The sequence below is a fragment of the Hippoglossus hippoglossus genome, chromosome 8 (genome assembly GCF_009819705.1).
Source record: "Hippoglossus hippoglossus isolate fHipHip1 chromosome 8, fHipHip1.pri, whole genome shotgun sequence".
NCBI lineage: Eukaryota > Metazoa > Chordata > Actinopteri > Pleuronectiformes > Pleuronectidae > Hippoglossus > Hippoglossus hippoglossus.
The window spans coordinates 19,676,181-19,697,460 of record NC_047158.1 but is presented as its reverse complement, the minus strand read 5'-3'; the positions used below and the strand labels follow the sequence as shown (position 1 = coordinate 19,697,460).

The 21,280-nt window shown below is 45.0% G+C and overlaps 2 protein-coding genes across 6 annotated transcripts in view; both read right to left on the bottom strand.

The window, feature by feature from the left end:
- top3a (DNA topoisomerase III alpha) overlaps positions 1-21,280 on the bottom strand; it is a 25,817-nt gene extending 4,537 nt beyond the window's left edge. Inside the window, exons 1-19 of one of the 3 annotated variants that reach the window (XM_034593068.1) lie at positions 20,769-21,280; positions 19,859-19,918; positions 19,686-19,759; positions 19,523-19,598; positions 19,280-19,388; positions 19,002-19,145; positions 18,577-18,747; positions 18,394-18,494; positions 17,130-17,204; positions 16,890-16,972; positions 16,359-16,569; positions 15,980-16,165; positions 15,593-15,722; positions 15,223-15,336; positions 14,951-15,116; positions 14,690-14,836; positions 14,389-14,511; positions 12,160-12,920; positions 11,059-11,429 (exon numbers count right to left, since the gene is read on the bottom strand). In XM_034593068.1, coding sequence (XP_034448959.1) covers positions 11,251-11,429; positions 12,160-12,920; positions 14,389-14,511; positions 14,690-14,836; positions 14,951-15,116; positions 15,223-15,336; positions 15,593-15,722; positions 15,980-16,165; positions 16,359-16,569; positions 16,890-16,972; positions 17,130-17,204; positions 18,394-18,494; positions 18,577-18,747; positions 19,002-19,145; positions 19,280-19,388; positions 19,523-19,598; positions 19,686-19,759; positions 19,859-19,918; positions 20,769-20,999 — 3,141 coding nt within the window. In that variant the 5' untranslated portion in view covers positions 21,000-21,280 and the 3' untranslated portion in view covers positions 11,059-11,250. Of the gene's footprint in view, positions 1-11,058; positions 11,430-12,159; positions 12,921-14,388; positions 14,512-14,689; positions 14,837-14,950; positions 15,117-15,222; positions 15,337-15,592; positions 15,723-15,979; positions 16,166-16,358; positions 16,570-16,889; positions 16,973-17,129; positions 17,205-18,393; positions 18,495-18,576; positions 18,748-19,001; positions 19,146-19,279; positions 19,389-19,522; positions 19,599-19,685; positions 19,760-19,858; positions 19,919-20,768 lie in introns of those variants that run through there. The other 2 variants (XM_034593071.1, XM_034593070.1) reach the window with 2 other exon arrangements.
- On the bottom strand, positions 772-5,553 carry cbx7a (chromobox homolog 7a). Of its 3 annotated transcripts, none has more exons than XM_034593145.1 (6): positions 5,312-5,553; positions 4,183-4,226; positions 3,934-3,999; positions 3,446-3,512; positions 2,403-2,781; positions 772-2,312 (listed from the first exon to the last, which is right to left on the bottom strand). In XM_034593145.1, exons 1-6 carry the CDS (start codon positions 5,378-5,380, stop codon positions 1,792-1,794), a joined length of 1,146 nt encoding a protein of 381 aa, XP_034449036.1. In that variant the 5' UTR covers positions 5,381-5,553; the 3' UTR covers positions 772-1,791. The 3 variants fall into 3 exon arrangements, with proteins under 3 accessions (XP_034449036.1, XP_034449035.1, XP_034449037.1); XM_034593144.1 differs by having other exon boundaries at positions 2,403-2,793; positions 5,312-5,552; XM_034593146.1 differs by having other exon boundaries at positions 2,403-2,721; positions 5,312-5,550.

Here is a 21,280-nt window from a genome sequence, read left to right as displayed (position 1 = left end):
CTGAGCTGCGTGCGACGCTTAATAAAATGAATATACTACTTTAATGAGTATAATAAGTACTATTACTAAATAAGTTCAACACTTTTACATCTGATTTCTTTGGGATATATAAATCAACCTTTATATAAAAGTCCATTTTATTCATAACAATAAATAAAACGAGTAACCCCCCAAATTAGATTGAATAAACACTGAGCCCATGATCCACACTCAGTCGTTTTCTCTTTCCAGGAAACATTGTGCTCTCTAGTGGTGATACATGGCAGCGTGGTAGTTTGATATAAAGGCACTGAATGCATCACTCTTACTGTTTTCTGCTGATATATATAGTGTGATGAGATCATTAGTGTTATATAGTGTTATCAGATTACTCCTCAACTCTCTGCTGACGGATCATTGTGAATATTCACTGTTCACAAGTCTCTCTTCTTCCAGAGGATTCAGACCTTTTGCACACTTGTAGATTTAACTGTCGATTGATGAGCCAGTGTAATGAATCTAAAACAGGAGATGTGTTTCTTTTCCTGACTATTTTCCTGAGGTTCACAGACACCCTCTAGTAAAACATCCCAAAGCAAACATCTTGGTCTAAGTGGGCGTCCGTGGTCTAATTTGTGTCAGTGAGGTGTGACCCTGGCCCAACTGGGATTCGAACCGGGAACCTTCTTGCTGTGAGGCAACAGAGCTGCGAATTCAATGTAAAACAACACCAACGATAAACACTTAAAAACTTATTGTCAACCCAAATGTTAAACATGCTCCAGGAGTCGGTTTCTTTAGTTCATATTTATTGGAAATGCAGTCAAAATAAAAAATTAGCTTGTAAGAGACATGTTACCGTTGTCAGATAAGAGACTGATTCACATACATTTAGTGACATAAATTACTTTAGCTTATACATGTGACATGCAAATAAATAATATCCTACCAGAGTTTGACCTAATGTACAGTTTCTTCCTTTCCTACCTCACCCTGCACAGCATTGACAGCGGCAGTGTAAACTGATATCTCCTCTTTTGAAATGCACAAAGGCGAGTGAAAGAGCGGACTATCAATTGGTAATACAAAAATAGAACCAGGTAGCATTTTATAAAGTAAAAGACAGCAGACAGCGAACACAACTGTGTACTTCTTCTTTTTTTTATTTTTTTTTTTGTGCCTCCACCTCCCTTGAAATGCAGAACTTCATCTAAGCAGCAGGCATTAATTCTATCTCTTTGTTTCATGTCTTTTGTGACAGAAATAAACCTCTTCAATAAAACACAGGACAGTGCTTTGTGCACGCGTGGCACAGACTGGCGGGTCATGCGGTTTAGCTCTGTGTGCAAACTGAAACCAACAAAAAAGAAAACAAGAGCAGTGTCTTTACAAAAACGTTGTTCCGTAAGAAAGAGGAGCGGCTGAAACAGAGCCCCGAGAGCAGATGTGCGTCTGCCTGGAAAGCACTGAGGACGACTAGAAAAAGTAGCTGCGTGGAAGTAAGTCGACTGGAACGTCTGTCAGGCCGCTGCCTCGCTCTGTAAACCCAGCGGCCCCGGGAATGAAAACCATTGTGATCGATTTATTGCAACAGAGGATTTTTTGGGGACCTCAGGCTTCCTGTCTGATTAACGAGCAGCACTGATGAAAATTACCGCTCACTCCTTTCTTCAAAGGCAAAAAATGTCTTCATGGAACTCAGTAGGAAATGAGTGTAGTTCTGTAAACGTGGAAATTATTTTTACATACAAGACTATTTACATGTAGAAAATGAGTGGTAACTCTGATCGTGGTGGTTTCGGATCTCTTGGTTCAGCTGCTCTTAAAGAAGCCTTCGGCCACCGTCGCTTCTTTAAAAGTCACCGTGAGCGCGTTGATAGTCACGTTTGTCACAATCACACTCCCAGAAATCGTTGTGGTAACGCTCTGATTGTTGCCGCCCACCTCGTCGGTCCTCGCCTCAGGAGTGGAGCAGGCGGCGTCGGGGGCTGCGGCGCCCGCCGTCTTGCCGCTCCCCTGAACGCTCACTATCACTGAGACTGTGTCGTTCCTCTCTAATCTGGGACATTCCGACCCTGACTCCACCTCCACCTCCTCCTCCCAATCTGACCTGTCGCCCACGGTAACTGCATCTTCTGGTCTGGCCACCATCACCGAGGCGGCATCCTTCGATTGGCTGCATGTTAACGTTTGGTCCTGTTTAGTTTCACATGCATCTGGTCCGTCAGTCCATGCATCCGAGTCCGCCATGGTCAGATCGGCGTCCACCTTCTCCTCCACGTCCATCAAGTCCTGTCGCTCCAGCAGCGGGGGGGAGCTGCACTCCGACACACCTGAAAGACAGAAAACTTCTGTTTATTCACAAAGGTCAAAGGTCATCGCTGTGCCACTGAATTTCTAATTGATCCACTTGCAAAACAAACCGTATAAACTGTCTTCCTGTTGCTCCTCTGAGGTGCTTTCGTACTCCTCCTGCTTCTCTTCTTCGCTGGTGCCGCTCCAGTCCTCCTCCATGGGCTCCTCCTTCTTGCTCAGCGGTTGGAGGGGTTTGTCCGAGGGCTCGTCCGGCCCCCGCTTAGCCACCCTCTGCTTGCTCCTCCTCCTTAGCGGGTGGCGGTACATTTTGCTGCACTCACCCGTGTCCACGTCCGTGCTCATGGCGCGGGTGAGGGAGAGACGCAGCCGGGGCGCCGGCTTCACTGCGACCTTGTGGGCGCTCCGCAGGTCCATGGCAAAAATGTTCTGGGTCAGGGCAAAGGTGACAGAGGAGTCACTCCTGTGTTTGTTTGGAGGTGTGAACAGCAGCATTGAGTTCTGGGAAATGTAGTGTTAAAGGTTAAACGCCGTCATTTTGTGTATTTATGTTGATGAAAAGACCAAAAGCAATAATGAAGTGATGCATCATTGCCGTCATTAAAAATACAAAGATTCCACAGTGATGCTAACAGTTGAGTAGGGCTGCTTTGAGTTGAATGCTAACAGCAGCGTGCTAACAACAGTGCGCTAACAGCAGCGTGCTAACATGTGCAGAAATATAAAAACTACAATATTTAACTAAACCACTGAACCTTTGTAAAGATTTACATCGTCAATAGGAACCGTTGGGTTTGGGGTTCAGGTCCACAGAGAGCGAAGAGTCAGAGGAGACACTTGTTTGTTTTGATCAAGTTATTTCAAGGTGTTACAAATGTTTTGGAGGGAAAAACTATTGCATTTTGGGAAATGTACAATCCGTTGTTTTTCTGTGTTTGACCCACAATAATGGACTAAAAGTAAAGAATCTTCTTCACTTTGACCAATTTCACAACTTCAATGAAGTACAAAACTTAATTGATGGAAAAGTCCTTAAATTCTATCACACTAAACTTATCTTAGAACTCTCGTCTGAAGATTATTTAGAGACGTTCCTAAACAAGCCCTGCAGCAGTTAGAGTTACTGAGCGAAGTAAAGCAGAAGTTTCTTTACCCGCAGCAGGAGTCTCCTGGGTCTGAGGCCTTTCCTGCGATAGGCCAGAGCTCGGAGCTTCTCCTGACTGGAAGAGAGGTGGACACAGAGGGACAGAGACAGAGTGACAGAGAGAGACGGACTGTGAAACCGTTTTCAGATACCGGAGAATGTCCAGAACGCGATGAACAACACAGCAGGAGATTCTCCACTCAGACACAACAACAGAAGAATCTAACGTCTTTATGATTCAATCAAACAGACATCTACATGTGTGGCTCCGCTTTTCATCCGGAGATATTTGTTGTTGTTTTTTTCAGTTTTGGAACAGTTTCTACTGAGGGGCTGACTCTGAAACTCCAGAAAATGTCCAGAGCCTCTCACTGGGACATTTGCGTTCTCACGTACAGCCCCTCTGGAGAATGTCAGGAGTTTCAGTGCACGTCTGAAAGCAGCTAAAGCGACGGGACTAAAAGAAAAATCCCCCAAAAGTTTCTGTTATTACTCACTTTTCCTCGTAGGCCAGGACCAGGCGAGGATCCAAAATATTGTCCTCCGGTTCCCAAGTGCTGTACCTGGTGAAAACAAAAAACACGTTCAAATCCCATCCATCAATTACACATAAATCTCTTCATGTGTCCATCGATCTATTCCGGGACGCGCTGCTCGCTCCAGCTCAGACACACACGTTATAAAAAGGCTCCTGAGTTTATATAGAGGGAATGAGGTCACTGGACGATGACTCGAGGTTTACTCACTTTGGGGGCCATCCCTGCCATTTCAGTAGATACTCCACATTACCCTGAGGAGAGGGGGGGGAGAGAGAGAGAGAGGGGAGGAGGGTGAGATACAACACACACACACAACCTGCACTTTGTAATCTGCACTGGTGCCATGTGTGTATGTGTGTGTGTGTGTGTGTGTAAGAATAAAAAGGGTAACTGTCACTTTAAGATGAGGAGTAAAGGGGGGGGTGGGGGGGGGGTCATGGACGTAGTTCTCGGGATTTTTCTCGGGACTGACGTCACTGACAGTATCTTTTTTTTTTCCTCTCGCGCGCCGCGGTGACGTGACCGCACGTGGCCACACAAGCCGGCTCCGGCGACGCACGCGCTCTCATTCTCGAGGATTTGCAGCGGCGGGCTCGGATAGGTGGGGCCAAGCACGCGAGCATGTAAACAGTGGCGTTGCGCAACGTTCGAGTCCCACCTCCGAGTGAACCCCTCAAACAACAACAAGAAATAAGTGGTGCGCAAAGTGCGTGCGCGTGGAAGAAAAGAGAGAAGCTGTAATTTAACACCGTTTCACATTCTTAACTTTTCCGTGTCGGATTGAATGAAGCGGATGTCACGCGCGCTTCCTCCATCACAGGACATGCTGTGCGTAAACATGCGGAGCTCCGTGCGTAAAGCGGCTCCATCCTCTGTTCCCAGCGTCCCCACTACACGCGCAGCGGCGGGACACTATCACGCAGCACCCGGTTGACATTACGCAGCACTTCCCGCACGCTGGCGTAACCCAAATGAAGTGCGCAGCTCGTTTCCAGAATACACGCCCCCTTTCTCCGGTTTACTACAGCTGCGTAGGCGCCTCCAAAACACGCTCGTGTCGCAGCACCGCAGCTGGAGCCCCGCGCGTGGAAGGTTACAGGTCAGCGGCGCGCGGCACCTCCACGCAAACAACACACAGAGAGAGAGAGAGAATGGAGGAGGTTGTTTTGCGTAAAGTGCACGAGGGGGGGGGGGGGGACTGCGTAGCCTAGTTTTGTAAGCGCACGAGGACAGAGGCTGGCACAGTGAGCACACGCTGCTCCACCGGGACAACGTCCAGCATCATGCTTGTTAGAATAAGTTGTATGAGTTTGTGCGGAGTGTGGCGCCGCCTCACCTTCCTCATCCTCTTCTTCGTTATGGACTCCACCGCGAACACCTGGTCTCCAATGGATGACAGCTCCATCGCTCCACACTGCGCGCGTGTGCGCTCAGAGGAGCGAGCGCACAAAATAAAAACACACAGAGAGAGAGAGAGAGAGGAGGAAACACAAAGTTCTCTCTCTCCTCTCTCTGACTCTGACTCTCCCTCCCTCCCTCCCTCTGGAACTTTCTCTCTCTCTCTCCCTCCCTTTCTGTCTCTCCTTCTCTCTCCCCCTCTCTCTCTCTCTCCCTCCCTTTCTCTCTGCCTCCCTCCCTCACTTTTTAAAATCTGCGACACATCAACACCGGACAACGCGCTGCTATAAGCGGGCGCGCCCCCTTTCCATTGCGTAGGACCGAGCCCCCATTAGGTGTGCCCGCGTCCTCGAGGCCGCGCACGCAAATTGGAGCAGAGTGCAGGAGAGGGGCCGAAATAAAGGAGAAGGAGGAGGAGGAGGAAGAGGAGGAGGAGGAGGAAGAGGAGGAGGAGGAGGAAGCGGAGGAGGAGGAAGAAGAGGAGGAGGAGGCGGAGGGACAAGAAGGTTATTGTGAAACAAAACTGATGTTGTAATGATGTCTAAAACAATTCGTACATTTAATTCAGATAAAGACGCAAATCTAATAAATTTACTCGTTCTTAATTTCGGGCGGGAAGGTTCGACAACAAAGTCGTATGATTATGTGAAAAAAGTTGTAATTTAATGAAAAAAGTCCCAAAGTTGTGATACTGCGAAAATAAAGTTATAAATAGTATAATAACAATAATAATAAATCCATGTGGTTCCTTTTTCAGGACAGACTCAGTTTCGTGATGAAAACAAAACATGAAGTCTTTCGTTATTTGTGAAACTTTTACTTTAGAGAATAAGTTAACAAGATGCTTGACTTTATTCTTGTAATATTACACCTTTTTTCTTATGAAATAATAATAATAACTTTATCGCAACTTTCAGGGGACCCAAGGACACTTTACATATTTGAGGGAGAAGGACAAATTTAAGACAAAGACAGATTATGACTTTTGTCTCGTTATATAACGACTTTATTTCTTGAAATCTCAGATCATCGTCATACTTTTCAAATCAGGTTTTTGTATTTGTTCAAATCCGTGAAGCCAATTCATGTTTAGTGTAAATTTAGCTGGAGAAAGCTGCCTATTAGCTTAGCTTAGCATAAAGAACGACACCAGCAAACCTGAGTCCGAACAAAACTAACACAATTGTAATTGTTCTTTATGTGAGCTGGTTTGTAGATGTTTTTTTTTTTTTACCTGTTTCCCCACATTTTCAGTGTTAATGCTAAGCTAAGCTAACTGGCTGCAGCAGATAAGTATTTCCCCAAACAGCTCAGTCATGTCATTGGCTCCAGATGTAACGTCTTCCTGTGAAGAGCTTGTGTAATTAAAAACCTTGAAAGCACTGAGCTGCAGCATGAGAGCGAAACAGAAAGTGAACTGGTGTCTCTTTATGTAACAGTTTCCAAGGAAGGAAAGATCAGAATCTGCAATGGAAATGAAAGCTTTGCTCGATTCTCTGGAAGTAAACGTCCACACCTCCAGCTGTGTTTGATCCAAATATGGAACCAAACAGCTCAACACTGCTGAAAGTCTTAATTTTACACCCTGAATGCTAAGCAACCGCTGCAGAGCCGAGAGCTGGGAAAAAAAGCTTGAGTACGATAAAGATCTCAGTGACGATAATGGTCCCTGATGTTGAAGCCAACATTTCTCCTTTTTAACTTAAAATCTCGGCTCAGCGGTGTGATCACAGCTGCTGATCACACACTTATCTAATTTTATACCTGAACATCTACACATCCAGGCCCCGTGTAGGAAGATCTGACAGAGGGAAAGTGATGGCTGTGGAAAAAAGGCCTGGAGCCAGATTCCTATTATCTTTCACTGAGGCTGATGTGGATCAGTTTACAATAAAACTCTATGAAACCACACACACACACACACACACACACACACACACACACACACACACACACACACACACACACACACACACACACGGTCTACGGTCCGCGGTCTCTCTCTGCACCTGGAACACTTGCATCACTTATGGGCATTGGGTGTCATGGCAACTGTTTCTACAGCGACTGCTGAAAAGCTGGATGATGGCGATGAGACAGCGAGAGGTTGATGAACAGTTCAGAGCTGAAAAGTGATCCACACCTACAGTGACCCGACTTTAACCTTTGACCCCCCCGGCCCTGAGGTTATAAAAAACAGCCCAGACACGAAAATCCCATAATAATCCAATCACATTCTTATATAATCCCATGTCGCCTGTGATCGGGATTTTCAATCGAAGGAATTTCCGTAGATGTTCACGGCTGCTCTGGTTAGGTTGGATTTAAATTAATCCTGAGACTAAAGATGATTATCAATTAATCTTTCAATTACAATTAATAATCGTGTAAAATGTAAACATAAAACCATCCTGTTTATTTTTTGACGGTTGTTTCCACACTGACTTAGATCACCGGGCTTCATCCGTTACGATGACGCCATATTTCTAAAAATAAAAGCCTCACGGTGTCTGATGTTGACCTCACTGGTGTTAAAATTGATGAAGCTGATGAAGAGCGATGGAGAAGAGAGAAAGAAAGAAAGAGAGAGAGAAAGAGAGAAAGCAGCAGAGGTGAAAACCACTTTCACACCAAAGTTAACGGGTAAATGCTGTTTTTTAAAATAACGTTAAACACAATGTTTCCATTGCAGGAAAAGCAAAGTACGACTTTCATTGTACGGTGCGACAACTGTTTTCCTTGTGCAGATGACAATTAAGACTCTTTTTGTTTTTGCCTGATGAGTCATGTTGGACGTCACAAACCACAGAGCCGCGCTCTCTCTCTCCTCACCAACTTGCCAAATTTGCTCGTTCACACGGGCGTCATGTTTCCGTCACTGCTAACCTGAACCCGAGTCTGCTGCAGAGTCATTTGACCCGGGAGCGAACGATGATTGAATCCATTCACACCGCATGATCGTGGGTTTTCCGACCAGAGGAAAAGGTGTCTATAGATATCCTGACTTTTACGTGTGAGTTTTCTCCAGTAGACGTGCTCGTCGTTGGTCAGGAACCATTTCTGTAACTTTCCAAAAACCACCAACACAACCTTCACACCCAGTTTGAGCCATGGTGGACGTGTTGTGGTGAGAAAGAGAAGCCTGGGATCAAACTTTACTCATTCTTGACACAACAACAACAGTATTTCTGCCACTTTCCTCGTCAACCACCGAGTTCACCATTGTGAACGTGTTTCTGCACAAACAGCCTGAGAACACACGACCTCCCTCCACGACGTCCGGCTCCTCACGTCACCGTAACGTCCAGCGGGAACACGGACGACTTACAAGACATCGTACAAACTACTTCTGATCAAGTATTGTATGTTGTTGTTTGTTCATTTTCGTGTCTGTCATGTGTTTACACGTCATCAACACGCCCACTCGCTGGCAGGGAACCCTCCGGAGGATCTCCTGCTGTGCCCTCACCTGGACTCAGACTGACTTTCTCCAGAGTTTGCACTTGAACATTTACGTTGTCACATCTAATCCCCTCCTGAGAATGTCAGGAGATGATCTGGAACCAGCTCTAATTACTGTTATTTCATCTTTCATCACCTTCTAAGACTCATCGGCTGCTGCTGTGAGTCACTGACTGTAAAGTTTGATGATCTCACTGCATCGAGGGGTTTTAATATCTCATCCAGGCCTGATGTGCCCAGCGGTGAATCACATATTGATGTTAATGATTTTCCTTCTAATGGAGACATCATCTGATCTCATTGGTTTTTCTTTGATCATCCACGGTTCTGCTGGAGTGAGCCTGCGGGGCCGAGGTGTAACTGCAGCCCGGCGAAGTGAAGCGTGACACGGGAGGAACGCAGCGCTCCTTCCCGTAAGGAGGAGGCGATCACATGACCGGTGGATCTGCCTGGAAACTAAAGTGAGGAGTTTAGGAGCCGATCACAGCTCGCGCACACCCACGTGCTGTGACTCACGCATGACTCACCGAACGTGCCAGTAAGAGCCTCGCGCGCACACACACACACACACACATATATACACACACATACACACACAGACGCACACAGATTTAAGAGGAAAAACATTAGGGTAACTTATCACAGCCTCATACCGGGAATCCACGCAATTCTGGTTTATTCCATTTTGTCCAAAGTCACGGTTTCATTCCCGGTAAAGTGAAGGAAGTAAACATCTGGGAAAACTCAACCATTCAAATCCAGCGGTGAAACCCACATCTGCACAGCTATAAGATAAGCTAAGATATAAAAAATAAAAAAAAATTTAATAATAACATATATACAGTGTAAAAACAAGAAGAACATGTGCAGTGAATGAATTGCACATGAAGCATTGTATTGCACAGACCGAATGTCCTTATAGTGTAACGTAGCCTGAGAGGAGGGTAACATGTATAATCACCACACACAGATCTGTGTGTTTCTGCAGGAATCATTCAAACTCAATTATATTGCGATAATTATTGATATCGTTTTTATCCCCCGGAGCTTTACAACAAGCCCACATCTGTTTAACTAGTCAAGTACTGATACTCATCTTTAGTTAACAGATAACTAGTTCATAATTGATAATTGTAGTTTGCTTTGATTAAATCTACTGCACCACATTTCCAAAGTAAAGTGCTTTTCACTCCACTTCACTTATCTGACAGCTGTGTGCAGGCTGCAGTTTTATGTGTTAAACATTTGCAATAAACTACGAGTAGTTGAAATCAGAACAGGCTCGAACAAATAGAAGAGCAAATGCACGTATTAAAAGATATTCCAGGTTAAGTAGTAGGTAAGTAGATATAAATAAATAAATAAACATATTTCTAGAAAAGTTCAATGAGAGCAAAGGTTTCATTCTTCCTCGTTATGTTTATTGTGAACAGCAGCAACAAAGACATTCAACCGGCTGAAAGTTTCAAGATAAAACTGAAACCAAAACCAGTTGAACCGACACAAACGACTAAAGATAAAACCAACAAAACTTGTTGATACAAACTCTGTCATGACTGTGAAGATATTATCAGGTTTACAGCACAAGAAAGTTTATTAACATCAACTTTAAAAAAATACTGATGATTGTGGTACTGACAGTTCCTCAATCCACCCACACGTACATTTACATATTTCAATGTTTCCTCCAACAACAGTTCAGAATCCAGAAATCTACATACAATGTGTATTATTTATTGTTAAAAAACTGTGTGCAAATACATTTTAATTTAAAATACACTTTTTGTTTAAGACAGAACTGCTTCTGTGGAAGAGTCCTCGTCCTCCTGCTGATCTCGGTCAGGACCGGGAACACAACTGACAGGGTTATTAATCTGATCCAAGACCAGCTGAGCAACTCTCTCATTATCTGTTGAGCATGTTCAGGAAACTGCAGCAGCGACAAACTCCGGCAGCAGGAGACTGTACCATGCTGCTGAGTTTGTTAACTTCAGACATGACTGCTCCCTGAAAGTGAACCCATAGTGTCTCCATCGCCACCTAGGGGCCGGCTGCAGTGTTTGTAGGAACTGGCAGGGAATGACAGAAAAGGGGCCACAAAAGAGCCTCAAGCTAAACGTCACAAAATCAAAGAGATGAGAACGTGTGGCAAAACTCGGACAAGGAAAACCAAGTTTTGATTTTGTTTAGAGCCACAGTTGTTGCATTTTCTTCTTTCCTCCCGAAACTGTTATTAAATACAACTTTGGGTAAAGTGTGTGAATCCCAGAAAGGGAGTTCCAGCCCAGTGAAGAGGCACTTACAACCTGCGGCATATTTAAGAAGTAAAACCCGATTCCACACTGTTGAGTCAGAAGCTTCAATATGTCCATTCAGCTCCAGAGCAGCTTCACAGTCTTCGCCCCGGCACAGCGGTCACCGCTGCGGACAGGTGACCCGGGTGTGCCCCGGCATGTGGCAGATGCCGCAGGTACGGGGTTTCTTAGCAGCAGGAGGTTTGTTGGGGTTGGCCGCTCCCATTTTCTTCCTCCCCCTTCCCCTTCCCCCTCCATCTCCACGGTCTCCACCGCCATTAAATCCACCACCAAAACTACCTGCCATGGGGGAACAGGTCAAACACAACATGAGGTGGTGAGATGCAAACTGCAAACTGAGCACTGACGATGTTTCTGTGAGCGGCAGCGAGCGCCTGATGAGTGGACGCTTCAAGGTCTCAGTAGTGTTAGAGAGTCGTGACAGATTTTCCTTTAGCATTAAGTCTCTCTCTCTCCTTCTCCTTTGTTGGATCTGACTCTACATCTCCTCTGATCGAACACTCGCATTAACACGGTTTTAAACATTTTACACAGCGCACAGAGAGCATGAGCTGATACTGGGCTCATGGTGCAAATGATTAAACAGGCATTTTGTGGAAGTAAGACACTGAACTGTGAGAAATTAAATTCTAATGTTTGTCTTTAATTCATTGTTAATTGTTTTTACGTGAATGCATTATTAGATGCTTGTGATGGAAGGCAATTTTTTTTTGTCGAGAAATCTAGTATTTGAATTCAATCTAACCAGTGATTTGAAAAGTTATAGGATTAAATACAAGCTTTGGTAAGAATTATTTGCTTCAGCCAGAAAAATGATACAAATCTAGAGGCTTGTGTCCTCCAGCAGCAAAGAGACTGATATGAATGTTCTTGAGTTGAGAATTGGGGTTCGGCATTTATTGGTGATGGTTGGGGTTATGGGCTTGAGAGCATTATGTCAATGACGTCCTAACAAGACGTGTGTATGTGTGTATGTGTGTATGTGTGTGTGTGTGTGTGTCTGTCTTACCTGGTGGAGGTGCGTTCTCGTCCGCCCATTGGAAGAAGCCACACTGTTGATCTCTTGGTTTCCCACAGGTGTGGAACATCCGGCCCTTGTTGGGACCGTCCTTCTGCACCGTAAGCATCACCGCTGTCTCATTACAGTTGCACATCGTCTGTCCCACATGTCCTCCAGCTCCCCCTTCTTGCTCTTGTCCTCCTCCAAACATGTTTTTGAAGCCCAGCGAGGGCCTCGGAGGCTGGGAGGTGTTCGGTGCAGGCAGGGGACGGGGGGGCCCTCGACTCTGCGGTGCCTGCGGCTGATTTGGTTCATCTGACCACAGAAAGAAGTTGCAGCTTCCAGCGTTGCACTTGTAGAACTGACGCCCTTGGTTGGGGCCGTCTTTACGCACAGTGAGGAGAAGTGCGACCTGACCGCAGTTGCACACAATGGCGTCGCTGTTGGGGTCCCCACTACCGCCCCCACCTGGTGGAGGGCGAGGCTGAGGGGCCCAGGAGGGGACAGGAGGAAGGGAAGGTCGGGGATTGGAACGTGGGGGTCTGGGTGGATCTGGTCGAGGAGGCCGTGGAGCTGGTGGCCGAGGGTCACCTCTTCCTCCACCTCCCCCACCTCCTCGTCTCCCAACTCCTCCACCATCTCCTCCTCCTCCTCTGAGGTATTTCAAGTCCAGCACCTCTCTGAGCGTCTCATCACATCCACCGATGCAGCCGACAAACTCTAAAGGCATCATGGGAGGGAGGCTGCCCCTGCGGAACTTAAACCTCAACCTGGTAAATGAAGGACAAACAGAGGGCGAATGGTACAATCAGAACTGAAGCAACAGTTGTGTTGCTAGCAGCCGAACAGAACCAGGAAACACCGGAACATGTGCGTGTAAAACTACCAAAACTTGAAGAAAGACACTTCAACATTCTGAGGAACCACGAGCCGACCACATTTCAGTCTAAAGTGATCCACCCCCTGAAACTCGTCTATGTTCCTCAAAATTACATATTCAAAAGATTTGTCATGAAAAAATCCCCCTCATGACCTTCAATTGGCTCGAATGTAACGTGACAGCTTTTTTCTCTCATTTCGTGACTGAGATGGAACCGACTGATCATTTCACTCAAAATATGTCTTTTATGACATAAGGAGGGAGTCATGCTAATGTGTTTAAAAGATTAAAACGTCAGATAGAATTTGGATGTGTTGGTAACAAATAACATCAATATCAAAATAACTGAACCGAATAAGCCATGAATTTCCTGTGTGACGCTGCTAAACAAGTATCATCCTCCACAGTGATGATGGTTTTATATTCTGCACCATGTGACTGGTCTTCTTGCCCTGATTATACTGTTATAAAAAGCTCTACCATCATTAAACACAGCGATGCAGGAATCTGTGAGATAAAAGCTGGGATATTACATCAAGTTGCCGTGGTGACCAGCAAGGTGGCAGCAGCCAGCAACAGTTTATCTCTGCACTAACTGATGTGAGAAGAGACGCTGTTTTTGAGTAAGTGCTGTAGTTCAACTTTGAGCCCTGTTCAAGACCGGTAGCTATGGTAACGGATGCTGTTACGGGGCACTTTGGCTCGCTGCTGGCGAGCGCGCCCTATATTTGGACTGAGCTGAGGCACGTGCTCAAGGGGTTAACGCCCACTTGTGTAAACAAGAACTTTGACGAGTTTCTTGTGCTGATGAAGAAACTTCATCTGAGTGTTGAGTGCTGACAGAGGAGGAACGCACGGACTTCTTCTGAGCTCCCACATACGCTCATCAACAGCACAACACTTATAATGTGTGTGTTCACCGGCATCAGAGTGACCACTGAGAAGAAATCGAGTTACTGTGGAACAAAGAACTAAAGAAAGCAAAGCACAGTCAAACCAAACCAGTAAAGGAAATTAATTATCTTCACTGCGTTAATTTAATCATCAGGAAATATTTATGACTGTGATATGTAAATATCCTGGTTGTATGTATATAATGGGATTTCCTTTTAGGATTTTTTTCAAAATAAAAGCACAGCTGAGGCTGATGGGAATGTCCGGTAGTTCTGCAGGATCGTGAATCAAAGTATTTGAAAACCAAAGTTATTAGTAATTCATCTTGAGTGAGGCAGGACATTTTCATGACAACCCGTCAACAAGCGGATTCTTTGTGTTATGTTATCATTCAGAAAATGGGGCCGTGTTCAGCTTTGTGCATCAACCAATGAAATGTGGTCGAGTATAAAATAAATACTTACATGTGAATGGGGCGTGGCAGACAGGTGGGACAAATGCTGTTGTCTCTGCTGACCTCCAGCACGGTTTCGGGGAACCACACTGCTGTCTTACAGGCTGGGAAACCCACACAGGACAGGTATTTACTGCAGGGGGACGGAGACGCAGAGGAAGGGACAGGACAGAGGACGCAGAGAGAGTTAAAGGGGAAAGCTAGAGGCCAATGACCTACTATAAACTTTAGAGTTTTAGAATAACTCAACATATCATATAGATTTAAAGTTATGTCAGTAATAAGGTTTTGAGCTACATGTCTCGCCTCACCCGTTTCCCTCCCTCTTCTTTTTCAGCACCATGTCCCGACTACAGTTAGGACATTTCCTGACCGGGAGCGGGATCTCCATGTCCTGCTGCTCTTCTTCAGGGATCTCCTGGGCTGCACCCAGATACGGCGACAGGGCTTCATCTAACCTGAGGCGACAACAGAAAATAACTTCCTACCAGCAGCCTGCAATGATTACACCCAAGGTGCATCTATTCAGAACACGACATGATTTCAATGAATCTCATTGAGTGCAGACTGACTTCTTTGCCTTCCTGACAGACTCAATGAACACGGTCTTGTATTTCTGGATGTGTTGCAGCAGCACGCCCCGTTTGTCCTTCCTGCCCTCAGATACCAGCTTGAGATCTGCCTCCAGTTCAGCACGCAGGTTTGGTTTAGACATCTCATAGCCCATGGAGTTGTATCCTAAACAAACAAACGCACATAAACACTTGCGTCATAGCTGATAACACTATGTATAAAGCCCACAATACATTGTAGAATGCGTTGTGTTGTGTGTGTGTGCAGTTACCCTCCACCAGCCCCATGCCGAGCTCTCCAGGGAGGAACCTCTGGTCAGCTGTCAAGCCCACGTACATGCGACTCTTGATCGTCTCAATGTGATCTGCATGGGTCGCGTCTGTGCCTGTAACACACACAGTTTAACACATTCGAGTTTTCATGACGCACAAAGCAGTTAATCTTGAACAAACAAGGTCTGTGATGACTAAGTCGTTCCTAGATTTGCTTTGTTCATGGATAAAGGTTTGTGAGTCTGTGGGCTGCTACACACACTCTGCCTGTGTGTGTCTGTGAGTGTGTGTGTGTGTGTGTGTGTCTGTGTGTGTGTGTGTGTGTGTGTGTGTGTGTGTGTGTGTGTGTGTGTGTGTGTGTGTGTTTACCGATGCCGTGCTTCTCCATCAGGGATATGAGGTCGGCTTCAGTGAGCAGCTGCGGAGGACTCGTCTGTCCGTCCGCCATCTCAATAGCAGAGGGCTGGAACTGGGAGCCGTTCTCGTACACTGGAATCACCTGGAACAAACAAAATGAAGGTTTGACACAGGAATCAGCTGCAACCACACATGAACACACAACTGTATAAAAGAGTATTTAACCGTAAAGTATGTGACTTCAGCTCCAAGGGGTCTCACAATCAAAACAATACAAAAAAATATGTAGTTTGATGTCGTAAATCCGCTAGGGATCATAGGAATGTTGTCTTCACGGATGAGGTAATGTAGTAAAAGCAACAACACACACACCCACACAAACACAAACACACATCCTACCTTGGCACTCCACCTGTCAAACGGGTAAACATCCAGGTAGTTCCTTGCAATGATCATGAGTCCCGAGGTGGAGAACGTCTCCTGGGCTATGTCTATGTCCACCACTGTCTCCTGCCCCAGAGCATCTTGGGACACGCAGGCAAGGAAGTGCCGGACAATGAACTCGTAAATACGTCCTTCATTGCCCTGGACACAAGAAGAAACAGAAAACCGTTACGTCACAGATTCAATGTGTGTGTTTACATGGTGCATTTTTATATGAAAGGGGAATTTATCTTAAATTAATATGTATTTGACCTTTGGGCTCCTGCAGATAATATGTGAAACCTTTGAGCATTAAGACAAATGAACGATTTATGCAGAAAACTGATTTACATACCTGCAGTGTATGAGTGAACTTGGTGGGGTGTATGGGGGGATGGGCTTGGTCAGATTTCTTGCCCTGTCGCGGGTTGGGACCCCCGGGCTGGTCGAGCACCTGCTGGGCGAACGTCCCCCAGGCTTGGCTCTGTGTCTGCAGCTCCACCAGGGGGCTGAGATTCAGGGTTGCAGGGAAAATGTTTGTCTCAGTGCGGGGGTAGCTGATAAACCTGAAAAGACGAAGAAAAAAACCCCACATGAGTAACCTTCACGTGAAGAAATCAAGATGGAACACCCGGGAAGTTTGACATTTCTCGTAAAGTCATCTATTAAACACCTAAACTGCCAGATGGTGCTTTCCCATGTACAACAACAGGAACGGCTTTGAGGTGGTTTTAAAAGTACAACTGACCGTTTCACTGACACACAGAGACTCAAGGCAGCTTTCTGACTGAAACAAGTTCAAGTGAGCTGGACATTTAGCACATGGACCGGATCAACACCAGTATGTGCTGCTTGTTCAACTCTTATGATAACTCTTAACACTCACCCTTGAGTATAGAGTTTTTCTGCAATTTTCATGGTCTCTTTGGCGTTTATCCTCAGCTTCCGAGACGCCAGTTTCTCCATTTCCTGTTGGTCAGATAAAAAGTTGACGTCTGATCACAAAGGGACAAAGATGAGACCCAGGACACTGGAGCTGAATAAACTCGATCGGTCTCTCATGCTTGAATACAGCTACATGCAGTTTACATGCAGCACATGCGTGTGTATGGCTTCATATTCTTACCACAGTGTCCAAAGGCAGCGGTCTCCACTTGCTCTTGGGTTTGCTGGTTACTGAGGTGACTGTTGCCATGGGATCCTGGAAATGAGTAAAATTATTTTCTTGTGTGTAGCTTTTCACATACGTGGCTTAGAGCCCAGTTTATTCAGACAGGTTAAAAAAAACCATTTGAATTTAAATGTTCTGCTGTGTCCTGCGGAGGTAACAGCTGAGGGGAGAGGCGCGGTTACACACGTGTGGATGCACTTTCAGCACAGACCAGAAACACACACACACATACAAACACACAAAACACAGTTGTGTGCTGTTCAAGCTCACAAATCATTTCTCCGTGCACAACAATCATCAGTGTTTTTGCTTTATACTAAATAACTAATTTGTATGATCAGATAACCACATCAGTGTTGAATGTCTTCTCCTGTGTTGCTTTGCTGTTGCTGTGTTTCAGTATGAATATATTTTGAACCTGTTATGTAAGAGCAAAAGTTAGGCAAAGTTTTTTTTTTTTTTTACTTTCCCATGTTTGATGCCGTTTTACAGTTTAAGAAAATGTAAAAGAAACACAGGAGAAGGAAGGATTTGACCAAAAGTACTTGCAGGATGTTTTTCATTATCAGTGAACAATGACCTGCGTTTGGCTCCTGATCGTCACATCTTGCCCGTTGGGAAACAGTGAAACTAGCGAAGTGATAATTACGTGATCCTAAGCTGTTCGCATCTTGGCAAACAGACAATGGGTGTAAATGTTTTTCAATGACAGTCATAGGTTCAGACGACACCTCCGTCCTGCCTCCAGCGACTGAGACTAAAGATGCTGAGGCAGGACCAACATGTACTGACACCGACCAAAACTAAACACCAACGTGCAAAATTACTGTAGCAGAACAGGTCACTTAAAACGAGGCATAATGGAAACTCACATTAGCTCATAAACACATTATGACAATGAACCAAAACTCAGGACATGTAGAAAAACACATCACTAGTAAAAACATCACTAAGAACAAGACTGTGTTTACCGATCTTATGATAGTCAAGAGTAGGGACCTTCCTCACGTGTAAACAACTTAATTGCTATATACAAAAACTATGTGAAATCAATGAAAGAATCTCAAATTTGTCACTTTGAAATTTCTAAAGACAGAGATGACAATAACAACATCAGCTGACTTATGAAGCTCACTAGCTTCAGTGAGAGACCATGACTGTGCACACATTCACTGTCCAACACACAGTGTGAATCATACACATGCAAACGGGCACGTACCTCCATGCAGATCTGGTAAAGCACCAGGCAAGCCGTGTGGTGGAAGAGACGGTTTCTTTTCCAGTTGAACTCGACAGTGTCCTCCTCAACTTCATGGAGCACTGACACACATAAAAAAAACTCTGTTTAAAACCTCAACACTCTGCAATTGATGTGTGGGCCTGTGCATGGATACATTTCTACCTTTGATTTTGTAGAAGGTCTCCGGTATAAACGCCTGGATGGCTTTGAAACGCTCCACCACAAAGCCCAGGGTGGGAAACTGACAGCTGCCGTATGAGATCAGCTGATTGGCCAGAGACTCTGGAAAGATCTTCTGAAGGCGAAGCGTCTGGAATCGAGTGAAGGATGCACCTGCAGAAGATGAGCACACAGGTCATGTTCCTGACATGTCCCTCTTGTTGTGAACGTGTCTTCGACTCGAACAATATGCTGCTGTGTTGTTCATATGTGAAAGGCAAAGTCCGGAGAATGTCCAAACCTAATATACAGTGCCGCTAGTGTTGTATCATTGGATAAAGTGACATTTAACCAAGACAAAGAATAATGATTATGCTTGACAAACCATTATCTGTTGCCATGCACTAGCGTGAGGAGTAGGACCTTACCTATCCGCAGGTCGAGCTCCTGACGGACATCAACAGCATCGCTGACGTTAGCATCCGGCGCTGTCAGAGTTTCACAAGCTCTCCGTATGGAGTTGGGGGTGATCTCAGAAAACTTTGCCCGGAAGACTTGTAAATTGTGTTTAACTGAAAAACACACACAGACACACCTTCAGGGGATAGTTATGAACAAATGAGCAAAGAAACTGTTATTCTCTGGCTTTACACATTCACAGAAACATGGAGAAATCATGCCTAAAAAAAACTTGTTATTGTCGTACCTGCTTTACAGACGTCTATGACTTCAAAGCCAATGTTTTCTCCCTCTCTGTCACAATCAGTCCAGATGACTAAGGCCTGGCACTGCCTCACCTCTTTCTCCAGAGTCCGCTACAGAGACAGAGAAGAGACAGAGGAAAGGGGAGAAGAGAAAAAGGGGTTCGATGAACAGATGAGTCCTAAAGATCCAAAGGGTTAATTTTAATACAAAATGAAGATTCTAGAATGACAGCAAGTGACCATACCTTGATGTGTATCATGTTATCTGGACAGTACTTCTCTACCTCAGCATCAAATAACAGCTGGGGATTACAACTGCGCCTTTGGAGAGAACATATTCACGTATGAGTAATTTGTTATAAGACTGTGAGATGCTGAATGTACAAAAATACTCCAATTTTAAATTACCATTTCTGGAACGGCGCTTTAAACTCCAGAGCCAGTAAGTGACCAGATACTGATGTCATTGATACCGAGACATTCTGGAGTAGGAGACAGAACAACACCAACAAAATCAGAAACAGGAAAAACACAAAAGAACAGGTCCTTGGATAATCAAATATTTGTGTGTATTCGCTCACCTGACCAAAGAGATTATATTCATACTCGTAGATTTTATTAAACTTTGACATTCCTTCCCTCTGAAAAGGAAAATAATACAATAAATACAAGAACAACTGAAGAAATGGGGGATAATACACATGTTCATTGTGATTAACCCAAAACAGACTCCCACTGGGATCATTCATCCATAAACAACTTCCTTACTTATATCCCCAAAAAGTTGCCATAGTATCAATTATAACGTTTTGCTAATGTACAGTAAATCTTTTCCCAAAGTTAAAAATCAACTTATTTAACATCAAGTTTAATGTTCATGTTGTTTGAACAGTTGTCAAAAACCCAAAGATATTCAGGTCATTACCACAGAGGGAGAGGACTGAGACAACCAGTAAATATTCACATTTGAGATACGTTTAAGATCTGATCTATATTCTCTATTTCAAGAGGGTGTTTGGGGATCATGACTCAGCGAACACCAGATAAAGTGTAATTGTTTCTATTTAAGATGAATCCCTGTGTCATCTAATTGGATGTTGTATTAAAGATCAGCTGCAACTGTTTGTTACTGTGTCGTGAAGGGACACCAAACTGATACAGATACACTAGAACACAGAGACTGATCCTAGACCATCTACTGATTCAGGGCTACACCATTTATGATTAACCTGCTGATTAGATTCAAACAGAGGAAGAAACTGTCTATAACAAGTTCTTAGAGCCAAAATAACAATCAAATCCACAGATAATCAAATTCTCTTCTTCAAAGTCATTTACAAACACAGAGAAGCATTTGAGAAACTGGAAACTTCTCTCCCTTTGTGTTGTAGCCTGATTAAAGACTTTTGGCACATTCATTATGTCCATAAAGACTAAAACACGACCTAGTGGACGTGTTTATTCTGCTGGTGATGAAGAGGCTCCACTGACCCTCCGGGCTGTGCCGCCGGACATGATCTCTGCGATGCCCTTGGCTGCATCGTTCTTCTCGGCTACGCAGAGGACCCGCTTGATCTGAGCCCGGCTCCGGTTCATGTCTTCCCGCAGACGCGTGTCCGGACTCCGGCCACCCTGCGCCGCACAGAGGCGCCTCCACTGGAGCCCGAGCCGCTGCAGTCCCGGTCGAAGCAAGGATCTTCCCGGTAGGTTCGCTATGAGCATGCCTGGTGTCCCTCACATGAAGCGGCCGCTCCGCCGGGCAGCACCGCTCCTGCTGTTAGCATGTTAGCTGCGGCTAACCGCTAAAAACCATGGTCTACGCTCCCGGAAACTGTTAAAAAGAGCTAAAACAATCCCCACGAGTTGTCCACCTGCATTCATAATAAAACAACACCCGGAGAATAAAACTTAAACACCAAATACACAAGTTAAAACTTTGCTAGCGGCGGAACCGAAGTCTGAAAGCAAACCGCTAAACTCTGTTTACAAATTGCCGCGTCCGC

Excerpts from the sequence above, each read along its gene's own strand:
- cbx7a (XM_034593144.1), bottom strand. The coding sequence starts at position 5,380 with ATGGAGCTGTCATCCATTGGAGACCAGGTGTTCGCGGTGGAGTCCATA. Across the intron at positions 3,513-3,933 it reads GTCCTGGCCTACGAGGAAAA|TCAGGAGAAGCTCCGAGCTC; the intron begins GTGAGTAATAAC and ends CCTCTCTTCCAG. Across the intron at positions 2,794-3,445 it reads CCAGGAGACTCCTGCTGCGG|AACTCAATGCTGCTGTTCAC; the intron begins GTAAAGAAACTT and ends TACATTTCCCAG.